The sequence below is a fragment of the Diplotaxodon limnothrissa genome, linkage group LG6, assembly GCF_057381915.1.
Source record: "Diplotaxodon limnothrissa isolate DT_005_m linkage group LG6, D_limnothrissa_male_GT1.1, whole genome shotgun sequence".
Taxonomy (NCBI): domain Eukaryota; kingdom Metazoa; phylum Chordata; class Actinopteri; order Cichliformes; family Cichlidae; genus Diplotaxodon; species Diplotaxodon limnothrissa.
This window is the reverse complement of record NC_140601.1, coordinates 7,427,522-7,442,505: the sequence shown is the minus strand read 5'-3', so window position 1 is coordinate 7,442,505 and position 14,984 is coordinate 7,427,522. Positions and strand designations below refer to the sequence as shown.

Sequence of the window (14,984 nt, the reverse complement as noted above, 5' to 3'; positions counted from 1 at the left end):
GTAATGTCTTTGGTCTCCTCACCTCACTACCCTGCCTGCCTTCCATTTGTTTACACATTAGGTGGGGCTCACAATCATGAGACTGATTTATTAAAAACAAAAATCCAATCAGACAGCTAGAAAGTAATTGCTCTCCGAACAGGACATTGGGGGACATACCTATGTACTGAAATGATTTGTATGTATTACTCATTATATATGACAGGGGAAGAAAAAAAAGCATGGTTTCTAGTTAAGTAGTGGTCATGTGACCTGTGGGCTAGCCTGGTTAGGGGGGGATTTGGGGCAAGGTCTGTGTTTACTGTGGAATTAAATCAGACCTTAAGGTGTTTGTTATCAATATACAAACAAGTTTATTTATTTTGAATGGCCAAATTCTTTAAAGGATTTTTCACTCAGGGAGAGAGAGTACTGAGAGATGAAACTCAAAGCTCCAAGCTAACATTTTATCACTAGAGGGCAGTAAAACAAAAGAAAGAAAGAAAAAAAATCAGGAACACTTTAAGAGTTTCCTCTCTTGAGACACTTTGCCTGGTCTTTCTTGCAGCCACCTTTAGTAGCTGTTTCTTTGTGGGTCTCTCTGACTTCAGTTTTGTCTTCTGTAACTGAAAAGGATGCACCTAGGTGTTAAGATCAGCTGGTGACTTTGCCATTGATGAATACTGAGAAACTCTCCTGTTGGTTTTGTAATATGCTTTGATTCATTATCTATTTGCAATCTGAAGGACCATCCAATTGGTTTTGCAGCATTTGGCTGAATCTGAGAAGAGAGTGTATACCTGTACTCAGAATTCAGTCTGCTGCTTATGTCCACAGTCACATCATCAACACTGGCAGCCACACATACCATAATAATTCCTCCACCATGTTTGGTGAAGTTATTTTTTCTTATCCAAACACGTGTCTATTTTTGTCTATGAAGAAAGCTAGCTGTACAAATGCATTTAGTGTTGTCTTTATGATAAATCCCAACATGTGTGGATTTATTGTGAGACTCGTGTATCTCACGAATTAGTGATTGTGTCTTTTTGTAACCTGAAGTTCTGTCACTTTAATAATGTATGTTGTTTATGTTTCAAGGCATTTTTTGGTGCTTTGTGTTGGTGGTTTTGACAGCGTTCATTTGCACAGAACACAAAATATAGCAGTAAATTTAGAAATAAATGTAGCTAAATGATTTTAGTAATTTGTCTTCTACTGTATGGGACTATCATGACACAAAGAGTTCAGTTAAAGATGTACCTATGAACTCTCTCTTTGCCCTTTGACCCAGTTTGTGACAATACATAAGGGAGTTTTTACAGAGAATTTGTTGTGAATATTTCTGTTAATCGCTATAATTTATATTTTTTTGTAAGGAATTTAATGTTATTTTTGTAATTTTCTTTCAAAACAAACACATTTCACCATTTTACCTAGATCCAGACAGTGTACTCTGTTTGGATCTGTTATATCAAATAGCCAGTCAGCATTAACATGACATAAGCTGATATTATACAATTTTATTGATGCAAAAAAAGTACCACGGAAAATTAAAGTCACATAGAAGTTGAGGTGTAGCAGAATAATGTTTTATAAACCATATATATCACTGTGAGACATCAGAGTAATGAAGTGCTATTGAAAAATCAGGTGTTATTTAATGATTTGTTAAAAAAGTTAATCGTTTTAAAAAGTCAATTTCTTTGTGCAGTTTGAAATAAATGTGATTATGATAATAATACATCAGGATATCAAACATCAGAAAACAGACTATGATAATCATGTTTGATCACATACGTGTATTTTTCTACAAGTGATGAGGAAAGAAAAAGAGCAGCAAAAGATTATTTTGGTTTGTGAAAATGAAATTAGCTCCAGTAGCCACCATGCTGGCTAAATTGTGATGCTCACTGAGTGAACAGACCAAACCTCCCATGATTTGTTGACCACATCTTGTTGACTGCCGGGTGCAGTCTGGATGGATCCTCTTCATCAATGGCTTTTGGTTCATAGACAGAAATTAGTTGATTCTGAGTATGTAGCATGAAATTATATTATGATGGTGAAAAAAAACAAGCTTAAAAACAAAAGAAGAACGCTAAAGCAGGCAATGCATTTCCCAGATATTCATTTGAATCTTCTAGCGAGGCTCATCGTATTATGTGAGGAGCTGCTCACCACAGGGCTGTACTTTTTAATTTGATTTAACAGCGGTGTAACACAGTAAACTCAAAAAAGTGAAAGTAGGTGGTTTTTATATTAACAAGAGTCAAACTTGTAATTAAAAAAATTATTTTATGTTTCTGCGGTGAGCGTAATTAAATCATGTACGATCTGCATGAAGTTCAACAACTTAAAGACATTTATTCTCGTTGAGATGATGTGATACAATCTAGGAAGACTGATTAGTTGCCTGGACTCTTTCATTCAAATAGTTTTCAGTTTTTAAGTGTAACTTTCTGTTCCTCCAGGTGTCTGTGGGGCTGAACTGGTGTTGCTGTAGAGAGGATCTGCCTGGTTTTTAGAGAAGTGGATGCTGGCATACTGAAGATCATCCTGTTCCTGTGGCTCCTCCTGATCAGAGAGACACTGCATAGAAAAAAATTATCTTAGATTAGAATGGTGAATGATGATTTTTTTTACTGCAATTATATTTCTGGTTTCACCTGTTCTTTGTTGTCTGCTCTGCCTTCAGTCTTGGATGATTCCTTGGAATTCCTCTTTTTTCTGAGGAGTGAAATGATAATGAACAAAAGAACAACACAATGACTGAAAAGTAAAAGTTTAATGCGACAGATCTGCTCACCGAATCCAAAGGAAGACAGGGAGGGATGTGACGGACAGGAGAACAGCAGCAGTTACTCCAGCAGCTTTTATTTTCTTTGCTCCTGATCAAGATCAAAGTAAAGCACTAATAGTTAATTGAGTATTCCATAACGTTCGACCTGTGTATGGCCTGAACAGTGTTGGAGTTTTAGGCTACAGAAGCCAAGTTCTTCTCCAGTGAAAAATAAAAATAGAAATCTACTTAAACACACCAGAGTAACGTGACCTCACTCTGTTAATCTCAAACAGTGTTTTATCATAAAGTTTCTCTCATGTCAGTTTCGTCTTGATGCATTCTTAATCACCCAGGAAAGTAAATCTCCAAAAGTTGATTCTGTTAATCTGGATGTAGCGTTTTGTGGGAGAAATGTTTCGTCACTCATCCAGGTGACTTCTTCAGTCTCAGCTGACTGCAGGTTTCCCCAATCTTATAAACAGTACATTTGCATAATGACTGAAACCAGCCCACTGAAGGAACAATGGGCTGGGAGGTCAGTTCCCGTATGTAAATTAAGATTTGCAGCTCTGTACACCACATCCAGAACACCCTGGATTGTGTTGAGAAGGTGAGAGATGTCATTATGGAGGCAGATGAAACCATGGTCTCTTACGACGTTACATCTCTCTTCACTTGCATCCCAGTCCCGGAAGCGTTGGAGGTAGTCTGTAAGAGATTACAGGATGACACCAACCTCAGCAACAGGACCCCTCTCAGCATCGACCAAGGGTGTTTGCTTTTGGAACTGTGTTTTCATGTGTGTCTTCAAGGGTCAGTTCTACAGGCAGAAACATGGGTGTACCATGGGCTCACCAGTTTCACCCATCGTGGTCAATTTGTACATGGAAGAAATGGAAAAGAGGGCTTTGCTATCCTACCCTGGAACACCACCAAGCCATTGGTTCAGATATGTGGATGACACCTGGGTGAAAATCAAATCTCAGGACGTACCACATTTCACGGATCACATTAACTCGGTGGACCGACACATCAAATTCACCAGGGAGGATATGAAAAGTGGCAGGTTAGCTTTCTTAGACTGTGAGATTTACATCAGTAATGGGGGACATCTAAAAGCTGATTTTGGTCAGTGGTTGCTGATGAATGGTCATGAGAATTTGCATAATTATGATTAAGGAACTGACCTCCCAGCCCATTGTTCCTTCAGTGGGCTGGTTTCAGTCATTATGCAAATGTACTGTTTATAAGATTGAAACCTGCAGTCAGCTGAGACTGAAGAAGTCACTTGGATGAGTGACGAAACGTTTCTCCCACAAAACGCTACGTCCAGATGAACAGAATCAACTTTTAGAGGTCTCATTTCAGTTGTCTCAATGCACTTTATACTGTAAAGTAAAAACCCTACAATAAACATTCATTCTTTACAGTGGCAGCAGTTGGCTATTGTCTCTGGAAACGGGGTTAACTGGGCGCGCCCCTTATTCCACTGAAAACTGTAGCACATCTTAATTTCATAGCCTCGTCTGCATTCGATTAAAAATCACTTCAAGCTGAGTGGCCTGCAGCTTTATCTGGCTGGGTGCACATGGGCATTATGGATAAATCCCTGGTTTTTAACAGGAGGTTAAAATGTCACTGGCTCTGCTTTCAGTATTCTGAGATCAGTTACAATCTGCTTTTTGCATGGAAACAGGACTAGCATTAGCAATAAACATGGTTCTTGTCATCGTGATAGATAAGTTACAATGTTGATTCTTAGGACTCTTTAGCACATGAATAAGGAAAGCCTTGACAGCAGACAGTGGGACTCCTGCCATATTCTGTTTAACCACACAGGCAAGTTGAACAGTTACAGGTGCAGCTGGTATTTTCTTTTTAATATATTTAAATTATCTTTGTAAATCAAGTTGCAGGCCTGGTTTTCTGAACTCATTAATGATTATTTTGAGATATTTGGCCCTCACAGGACAGGCACCATACAAACATATGCTTTTAAAGATGATGATGGATTAGTGTAGATTCAAAAGAGCAAAGTTTTTAAAATCAGCTCTGGTTTAATTATCTGTAGCAACACTATGAGTCCATACAACACTGAAGGGGAAACGTCTTGGCAAAATAAATACTTGCACATGTGTACATTTAGGTAGTAATACAGTTCTATCTGTGCTGAGGTATTTTGACAGTGATCTGTTATTATAAATTCTAGTGTCATCCAATAATTAGCCATAGTGCATGAATGTAGATTGTGCCTGACTTTTTGACTGCACTCCTTTCTGAGTGTATCCAGTATGTAAATATAAATGATTACCTGGCACAATGGTCTGCTGTAAGGTGGAGTTATGACGTCCCAGCTTGTTCTGTGCTTCACAGTAATAACGCCCACTGTGTTCAGGTCTGAACTTGGTGACGGTGAAGTTCGGTCCAAATGCTTTTGGTAAATTTTCATCCTCCTTGTACCAGGTGTAGTTAGCTGCTGGGTTAGCATCACTGCTACAGGTCAGAGTGACTGAACTGCCCTCCACTATCTCAGCAGAGGGACTCACTGACACAGAGGGAAGCTTTGGAGCATCTGGAGGAGAAATAAGGACAATGACAACATGGTTGGTTATAAATATACTCAAGTCTTTGCAGGTTTCTCACAACACTACAAAAATTATAAAAGGTAACATTCAGAAACCTTACTTATTTCCTTGTCAAACTTCCTTATATTGTAATAAACAGACATGATTGTGCAGTAAATCTGTTTTCACTCTTCATGATGATGAATTAAGTCTTATCTCTAAAGTTGATGTTAACTGTTCAACTGAGAACAAAGAATTTAAAGCTTATAAATGTATTTTACTCACATTTCACATCAATAGTCCTGCTTTCAGATCTCTTTTCTCCCAGGTCATTATCAGCTGTACAGTAATACTTTCCAGAGTCAGAGGGCAGGATGGAGCTGAAAACATGTTGGTTTTGGTAACTGAGAGGGTTGATGACATCCTCCTTGTACCAGGTGTAGTTAGCTGCTGGGTTAGCATCACTGCTACAGGTCAGAGTGACTGAACTGCCCTCCACTATCTCAGCAGAGGGACTCACTAACACAGAGGGAAGCTTTGGAGCATCTGGAGGAGGAAACATAAGAATGACAACAAAACCAAATTTTAGAAATTTATATTCTAAAAAGAAAACATTGTAAACCTCCCAAAAGAAAGGCCTCTGACTAAAACTAACATACAGACACATTCACGTAAATAAAGAAAAATTAAATATAATTCTCTTAATGAAACAAAAAGTAGTGAACTCACACACTGCTGGAGAAGGGAATATCTCATATCCTTTCACAGCGCAGTAAAAACGGTCTGCAGAATCAAATGTGTTCAGCTGTAAATATTGTTCGTCTGATGAAAGTTTGTGTCCATTCCTGTACCAGATGTAGGAAGATTGATCGGGTAGCTGCCAGTTGTTGTGACATGTCAGCTCTGTCCAGTTAGAATAAGAGTTTACTGTTGATCTCCTCACATGTACCTGGAGCTGTGGATCTGGGAGTAAAAAAAACAATGACATTATATCAGAAATATCTCAACATCTGCACAAATACACATGGAAATGTTTAACGTGAATTCCAGTCAAATATTTTACAATATATATTAGCAATAATATAGATATGTGAGTATATTACAGAAATGGGTCTATTATGGTATGTTATAATGTACACGGTATGAAGTATGTTGTGAATATTCTATAACTATAAGTATGTACAGGCTGTAGTGAGTACAAGCTATGTACAGGATATGAACAGGATATAAATATGAAAAACTATACAGAATATGAAATGAAATAAATAACTTTACAGAATCTGGGATATACAGCTATACAGAAATGGGAACTATGCAAGTTGTAAACAGTTGTAGGATTAAAGATTATCGAATGTACAGAATGATTATTTACACAGAGCTATACAGTAGTGCAGTTAAGATAAGTGAGGGTGTAGATAGTTTCTACAGAGGCTATATAAAGTGCTAGTGGTTGTGAGTGGTGGTTCAGTCCATGTTATTATTGTGTTTGAGGGTACAGTTGTCCATTGTGGGTGTGTGTATGTTCAGTCCATGAGTTAACGTGGGTCAGATGTCAGGAGGCAGAGTTCAGGAGTCTGACAGCTGTGGGGAAGAAGCTGTTCCGGTACCTGGTGGTCTTAGTCCGGAGGCTCCTGTGGCGCCTCCCAGAGGGCAGGAGGGTGAAGAGTCCATGTGATGGGTGACTGGGGTCTTTGATGATTTTCCCAGCCCTTTTCAGACACCGCTTCCTGTAGATGTCTTTTATGGCAGGAAGTGGTGCTCCGGCGATGCGCTGGGCAGTTTTCACGACCCTCTGCAACGCCTTCCGGTCCGAGGCAGAGCAGTTCCCGTACCAGACTGTTATACAGTTGGTCAGGATGCTCTCGATGGTGCAGCGATAGAAGTTCACCAGGATGTCTGAGGACAGGTGGTTCTTCCTCAGAGTCCTCAAGAAGAAGAGGCGCTGGTGAGCCTTCTTGACCAGCTTGGAGCAGTTGGTCGTCCAGGTGAGATCCTCGGAGATGTGGACTCCCAGGAACTTGAAGCTGCTCACACGCTCCACAGCCGTCCCCTTAATGTGGATGGGTGGATGTGGGTCAGCATTCCTCCTGTAGTCCACGATGAGCTCCTTGGTCTTCTCGGTGTTAAGCAGCAGGTTGTTTCTGTCGCACCACTCAGCCAGACGATCCACCTCCTCCCTGTAGGCGGCCTCATCGTTGTCACTGATGAGGCCAATCACCGTGGTGTCATCTGCAAACTTAATGATGGTGTTGGAACCATCAGCAGGTCTGCAGTCGTGGGTGAAGAGGGAGTAGAGGAAAGGGCTCATCACACAGCCTTGTGGTACACCGGTGTTCATTGTGATGGTAGATGAGCAGCGGTTATCCAGCCGGACATGTTGGGGGCGGTTGGTCAGGAAGTCCAGTAACCATTTGCAGATGAGGGAACTGATACCCAGGTCTGTCAGTTTCCTGATGAGTTGTGAGGGGTGGATTGTATTGAATGCTGAACTGAAGTCTATAAACAGCATTCTGGCGTAGGTGTTGTTGTTGTCCAGGTGTGAGAGGACAGAGTGCATTGCGATGGAGACTGCATCCTCTGTGCTCCTGTTCCGGCGGTATGCGAATTGGTGGGGGTCCAGGGTGGGGGGGAGACAGGATTTGAAGTGTGCTAGGACCAGTCGCTCTAAGCACTTAGTGATGATGGGGGTGAGTGCTACTGGGCGGTAGTCATTGAGGCAAGATGGGTTGGAGTTTTTGGGTATCAGGACGATGGAGGTGGATTTGAAGCAGGCCGGTACCACAGCGTGGGCCAAGGACAGATTGAATATGTCTGTGAGCACTCCTGCAAGCTCCCCAGAACACGCTCTGAGAACACGCCCGGGGATGCCATCAGGGCCTGCAGCCTTGTGGACATTGATCCTGCTCAGCACCGCTCCTACATCGGTGGGGGAGAGAGTCATAGGTTGGTGGTCTGGCGTCATGTCTGCTTTGGTTGTGGTTGTGGGGTTCCCTCGCTCAAAACGAGCATAAAAGTTGTTGAGCTCGTTGAGGAAGGAGACATCAGAGGATGCGGGGGAGGGTTTGGTGGTCCTGTAGTCTGTGATGGTCTGGAGTCCTTGCCACATGCGTCGGGGGTTGGAGTTGGAGAAGTGTTCTTCTACCTTCTTTTTGTAATGGTGTTTGGCTTTTTTGATGCCCTTCTTTAGATTAGCCCTGGCTGTACTGTAGGCGTGTGCATCTCCTGACCTAAAGGCAGTGTTGCGGGCCTTCAGGAGGAGACGAACATCCCAGTTCATCCAAGGCTTCTGGTTGGGGTACATGGTGATCCGTTTCTGGGTGGTGACACTGTCTGTGGTTTTGGAGATGTAATCCAGTACAGATGAGGCGTACTGGTCCAGGTCTGTGTGGGTGAACATATTCCAGTCTGTGTTTTTAAATCTGTCCTGGAGCACTGCGTCTGTCCCCTCTGGCCACACTTTAATTGTCCTCACAGCAGGTTTCACACGTTGGATGAGTGGTGAATACCGAGGTGTGAGGAACAGGGAGAGATGGTCCGATTGTCCAATGTGGGGGAGGGGTGTGGCTTTGTAGGCTCCAGCCAGGTTGGAATACACATGGTCTAAAGTCTTGTCTCCTCTGGTGTGGCAGGAGACATGTTGGTGGAATCTGGGGAGGACTGTCTTTAAGTTGGTGTGGTTGAAGTCGCCAGCAACAATAAAAGCAGCCTCGGGGTGTTTATTCTGGTGTTTGTTAATGGCTGCAGAAAGTTCTTTCATGGCCAACCTAGCATTAGCGTCGGGGGGTATATACACGGCAGTGAGTATGATCGAAGTGAATTCTCTGGGGAGATAATAAGGTCTGCATTCGACCATTAAAAACTCCGCATTAGGTGAGCAGTGACTCTCAGTAGTAGTGGAGTTCATGCACCAAGCATTGTTAATATAAATGCACAAACCTCCACCTCTGGTCTTGCCGGAGTCATCTGCTAGCCTGTCGGCTCGGTGTGTGTGGCGTCCTGCTAACTCGATAGCATTGTCCGGGCAGCTGTTGTTCAGCCATGTTTCGGTGAAAAACATGACATTTGAGTCCATAATCCGTCTGTTGTTAGTGATGGAGAGCCGTATCTCATCCATTTTGTTTGCCAGAGAACGGACATTGGCGAGAAAAATACTGGGTAAAGGCAGCCGGTGTGGTGTTAGCTTTAGCTTAGCCCGTAGCCCTCCGCGCCTACCTCGCCTTTGTTTACGATCTCGGCGCCGTCTGCGTGCACTTCCGCCCAGCCGGGGAGAGTGGGCAGCCTCCGGTGTTCTGGAGATCTCTGGGATGAGTCGGAGATCGGCGATAAAACTGTTGGAGTTGTGAGTCCAGATGTCCAGAAGCTCTTGTCTGCTGTAGGTCAGCAACGCACAGCAATTCTGGACGAATAATCCGGTTAAAAGTAGATAAAAAACCGCTAAATAGCAGATTCTGGAGAGACACTGAGCCTCGCGTTGTTCACGCGCCGCCATCTTGGAAATATGATGATGAATTAAGTCTTATCTCTAAAGTTGATGTTAACTGTTCAACTGAGAACAAAGAATTTAAAGCTTATAAATGTATTTTACTCACATTTCACATCAATAGTTCTGCTTTCAGATCTCTTTTGTCCCAGGCCATTATCAGCTGTACAGTAATACTTTCCAGATTGAGAAGGCCGGATGGATCTGAAAACATGTTGTTTTTGGTACCTGAGAGGGCTGATGACATCCTCCTTGTACCAGGTGTAACTAGCTGCTGGGTTAGCATCACTGCTACAGGTCAGAGCCACTGAACTGCCCTCCACTATCTCAGCAGAGGGACTCACTGACACAGAGGGAAGCTTTGGAGCATCTGGAGGAGGAAACATAAGAATGACGACATGGTCATAAAAAAACAAATTTAAAAAATTTATATTCTAAAAAGAAAACATTGTAAACCCCCTAAAAGAAAGGATTTTGACTAAAGTAGCATACAAACACATTCCCGTAAATAAAGAAAAATTTAATATAATTCCTTTAATAAAACAAAAAGTAGTGAACTCACACACTGTTGGAGAAGGGAATCGCTCATATCCTTTCACAGCACAGTAAAGACTGTCTACAGTATCAGATGTGTTCAGCTGTAAATATTGTTTTTCTGATGAAAGTTTGTGTCCATTCCTGTACCAGATGTAGGAAGATTGATCAGGTAGCTGACAGTTGTTGTGACATGTCAGCTCTGTCCAGTTAGAATAAGAGTTTACTGTTGATCTCCTCACATGTACCTGGAGCTGTGGATCTGGGAGTAAAAAAAACAATGACATTATATCATAAATATCTCAACATCTGCACAGATACACATGGAAATGTTTAAAGTGAATTCCAGTCAAATATTGTTTTACCTGTAACAGTCAAAGTGACTCCAGGTGATCCAGTATATTTCCCTCCTGGATCGTTTGTTATGAGCATGAACTTGTACTCAGCTGAGTCGCTCTCTCTCAGGTCTGAGATTCTCAGAGTGCAGTCATTGTTTTCACACTGATACTGAACTCGACCTGAATACTCTGGATCTGTTTTCAGGTCCACAGGCTCATTATCTTTGACTGTAGTAAACCAGAACATTTTCTGGATTCTTGTCTTTATGTCATTTATAGTCGATAGGTATCTGAATTTGGAGTGTATTTCTGCTGTTGATCCTTTGAAGGCGCAGACCTGAGTAGAAGTGTAAGTCACCACTGTAACACAGAGCCCATTATAGAAAAATCAGAAAGCAGACTTATTTATATTCACTTTCATAGATCTGAATTGAATTTCTAAGATTCCATTTAAACATGTTTCATAGAGAACAAGACGGAATACAGCATAATACTGTTCTTTAAAGTGAGACTGGAACCCGTCAAGAATCTCATATATGTTTGCAAAAGGTTTAAACTGAAAAAGACCCAATTACTTTTTTTTAAATTGACATTTAGTTATCACTGTACAATACCATCAACTTCAACAATTTGTCACTACATGCATTTTTCTTTTTTCTGTATTTAAACAACTAAAATATCCATACAAAAGGAATGAAAGAAGAAAAAAAGAAAAAAGAAAAAAAAGAAAGAAAAATAGAAAAGGAAGCAAAACAGAAAAAAAATACAAAAGGCATGTAAGGAGTGTGTTTTTGTTTCCATTAGTATAACTAATATTTCCTCTAGTCTTCTAGTAGTTAACACCGTCAAAATCAAAAAATGGCCTGCGTTTTTTAATGCTAATTGGTACTTATTTTTAATTTCTTCTGATGGAATATAGTTGTACTTAAGCAATTGTGTTTTACTCATATTAACTTTATATCCTGATAGTCGACCAAAGTATTCAAATAACTGCATTAATTTAGGTAGAGAGTTTGATGGTTGACCCAAAAATATTAAAATATCATCTGCATAGCAGGCTAATTTATGCTCCTTCTCATGGATATTAATATCTTCTACTTCTTTGTTTTGCCTTATATAGTGAGCCAATGGTTCCAGATATAACGTGAATAATAATGGTGAGCACGCACAGCCCTGCCTTGTTCCTCTTTGCAGCTTAATACTATTTGATAGGTAGCCATTAATTTTAATCCTTGCCGTAGGGTTATCATAAAGTGCCTGTATTGTCTTAATTATTATTTCATGCAAGCCAAATCTATGCAAGACTCCATAAAGAAAGTTCCAATTAACTGAATCGAATGCTGAATCGATACTGATTACCATTGCTTCTACTTTATTCTGTCGAATATGGTTAATAATTCGTAGTGTCCGCCGTACATTATCTTGTATTTGGCGCTCTCGAATAAAACCTGTTTGATCATTATGAATTAGACTAGATAAGAACTTTTGTAATCGTCTAGCCATGATAAATGTAAACATCTTATAATCTGGATTAAGAACAGATATTGGTCTATATGACGCACATTCTAATTTATCTTGTTTTCTTTTGGGATAGCAGAGATAATTGCTTCTTTCCAGCTAGAAGGTACTTGAGCCTTCTTTAAGACCCAATTCAGTGTGAGAAGCATCACTGGTATTAATTCTTCTTTTAGCTCCTTATTGCTATTCTTAGTTCCTTTTCTGTTATATCTTCAATCGAAGTTTTATTCTGTTCTTCATTCAGTACTGGTAAATCGAGAGAGTCTAAAAAACTGTTCATTTCAACTATACTACTCTCTGTCTTATTAGCATAAAGAGTCTTATAAAATGTTTCAAATGCACTCTGAACTTCTCCTAGTTTATTTTTTATTAATTTTGTCACTGGATGTTTAATTTTGTGAACTGTATTATCTGCTATTTACTTTTTTAGTTTCCAGGCTAAAACATTCATTGCTTTAGATCCTCCCTCGTAATACCTTTGTTTAAGAAACATAAAAAAAATTTTAATTTCATATGTAGTCAAATCATTTATTTCATTTCTTGTTTTGATGATTTCCTCCAATATATCCTGTGTTGTTTTTCTTTTATGCCTTTTCTCTAATTCTTCTAACTTATTTTGCAGCTCTTCTAATTTTTTATTTCTCATCTTTTTTTTATAATTGCTTATATTGCTATAATTTTCCCTCTCAGGACAGCTTTTAAAGTATCCCACAGAATAGGAGGAGACACCTCACCATTATCATTCGTTTCCATATAGAAGTGAATCTCTTTCTTAATTTGTTCTTTGAAGTGTGAATCATTCAGTAAGCTTGAATTTAATTTCCAATTATTGAGTTTTGGTTGCAGGTTTAAATCAATGGACAGGTATACTGGTGCATGGTTGCTTAAGTCTATTGCTCCAATTTCACAAGTGTTTATTCTATCTTTATTTTCCCCAAAGGTAATAAAATAATTTATTCTTGTGTATAACAAGTGCGGTGAGGAAAAATAGGTATAATGCAAGTTTCTCCATATATCAATTAGTCCCACCTCCTTCATCAATGTATTTATATTCTTAATTAATGTTTTGGTATTCTGTGCTTTTCTATTGGAAATATCTAGCTTTGGTTATAGATGTATATTTAAATCTCCTCCACCAATTAGAAAACCTACTGTCTCTGTTACCATCATGTCTATAATTTTCTTAAAGAAATAAATATCGCTTCCAGGGGGGGCATATATATTTAACAACGTAACTGAAAAAGACCCAATTACAATGAATATTGTGTCCAATAATGTCCCAAATGTCTGTGAATACGTGAGAGAGGACAATAGTGGGATTATTTTAATCATAATTAAAAAATTATAATAACAATTTACAGGTGCAGGGAAAGCACTGCACCTCTTTCCTCTCCTGGCCACCTGACCATCTACCAGTATATCAAAAGCCAGGATGGTCCACTTGGTAAAATAAATCTGTTGGGCATTTTTCCTGGTCTTCAAACAATAATTCTGATTGCTACAGTGCTGGAAAGGACGGGCAGAAAAAGAACAAAACAGAGAGAATTGTAGAAAGACTGGCATCTTTTACTATGAATTTTAATCTAATCCCTAATTTGCAAGATTTTAACAACAAGCTATAGGATGAACATATCAAGAATTGTTATTATTCTGAAAAGAAACTTACCATCTACAACCAAAATATCGTCAGTGTCATATGAATCAGGAGATAAAGGGTCCCCGTAACCACACCTGTACTGTCCCGTGTCGGACTTGGTCAGACGTCTGATGGTTGCTCGAAGTTCAAACGCAGATCCTTTTGTGTATTCAATGCTGTACCTGCCATTCTGAACTTTGTCATTAGTTGTGTCAATGAAGATATTTCCTTCTTTCTCACACGGATTCTTACAAAGGAACTTCCTCTGTGCCTGGACAGCAGTGGCACATGGAAATGAGATTTCTTCTCCCTCACTCTGTGCACGGGAGACTCTAGAGTTTTTAGCAATTTCTGTTAAATAGATGAACATCCATGAATTATATAATAAATAAATAAAGTGACTGAGTTTAAATAGGACTGTATTTGGCCTGAGAGTTTATGGGGGTATGAGAGTAGGTGATTGGTTTCCCAATTTTGACTTTTAGTAGAAACTCACCATTTGAAACTCTGACCTCAAAGTCTGAGTATGAATCTGGAGCTGAAGATTTACCCAAACCATACCGGTACATTCCTGAGTCAGACTTTCTCATATTTGTGATGGTAAAAGTCAGGCTTCCTCTTCCTGAAGCTGCATCTTTGTATTCAATGCCGAATCTGCCGCTCTGAGCTGTGGTTTCATCTGTTTTAATGAGGATGTTTTCTGCTCGCTCACATTTTTCCTTGCAGAAGAACTTTGTGTTTCCAGACACAGTCAAAAAACTATAAAGTGAAAGATCCTCTCCTTCACGTACAACCCAAATGCTGGCAGACCCAGCTGTACCTGTTGGACAAGATTTTCACTGTGAATAGCCAGCTCGTTCTCAAAGCAAAACATAAGAAAGAAAAAATATGATCTGTTGTGTATTTTCATCAGTACAACTTGTATAATAAAATATTTAGGGGGAAACTGATGGGAATATTGAGGTTACATAGAAAGGAAGCTTTAAATGTCATGAAGTGCTGTGTGTGGCTGGCAGGTAGGTCAGGACTCAAATGTAAGATTATCAGGCTGGACTGAACAACAGCTTCATTGCTGGAAATTAAAAATAACTTAATCCAACTTAACTGGCAGATACTCATGGATACAAACACTGCAGGCTCTAAACAAATG

At 39.8% G+C, this 14,984-nt stretch overlaps 1 protein-coding gene across 1 annotated transcript; it reads right to left on the bottom strand.

Annotated features, from left to right (window-relative positions):
• Positions 1-1,819: 1,819 nt before the first annotated feature.
• Positions 1,820-14,439, bottom strand: LOC146630043 (B-cell receptor CD22-like). Its single transcript, XM_085356762.1, has 9 exons — positions 14,331-14,439; positions 13,865-14,185; positions 10,708-11,040; positions 6,058-6,291; positions 5,614-5,874; positions 5,076-5,336; positions 2,789-2,870; positions 2,649-2,709; positions 1,820-2,571 (listed from the first exon to the last, which is right to left on the bottom strand). Exons 1-9 carry the CDS (start codon positions 14,422-14,424, stop codon positions 2,428-2,430), a joined length of 1,791 nt encoding a protein of 596 aa, XP_085212888.1. The 5' UTR covers positions 14,425-14,439; the 3' UTR covers positions 1,820-2,427.
• Positions 14,440-14,984: the final 545 nt, after the last annotated feature.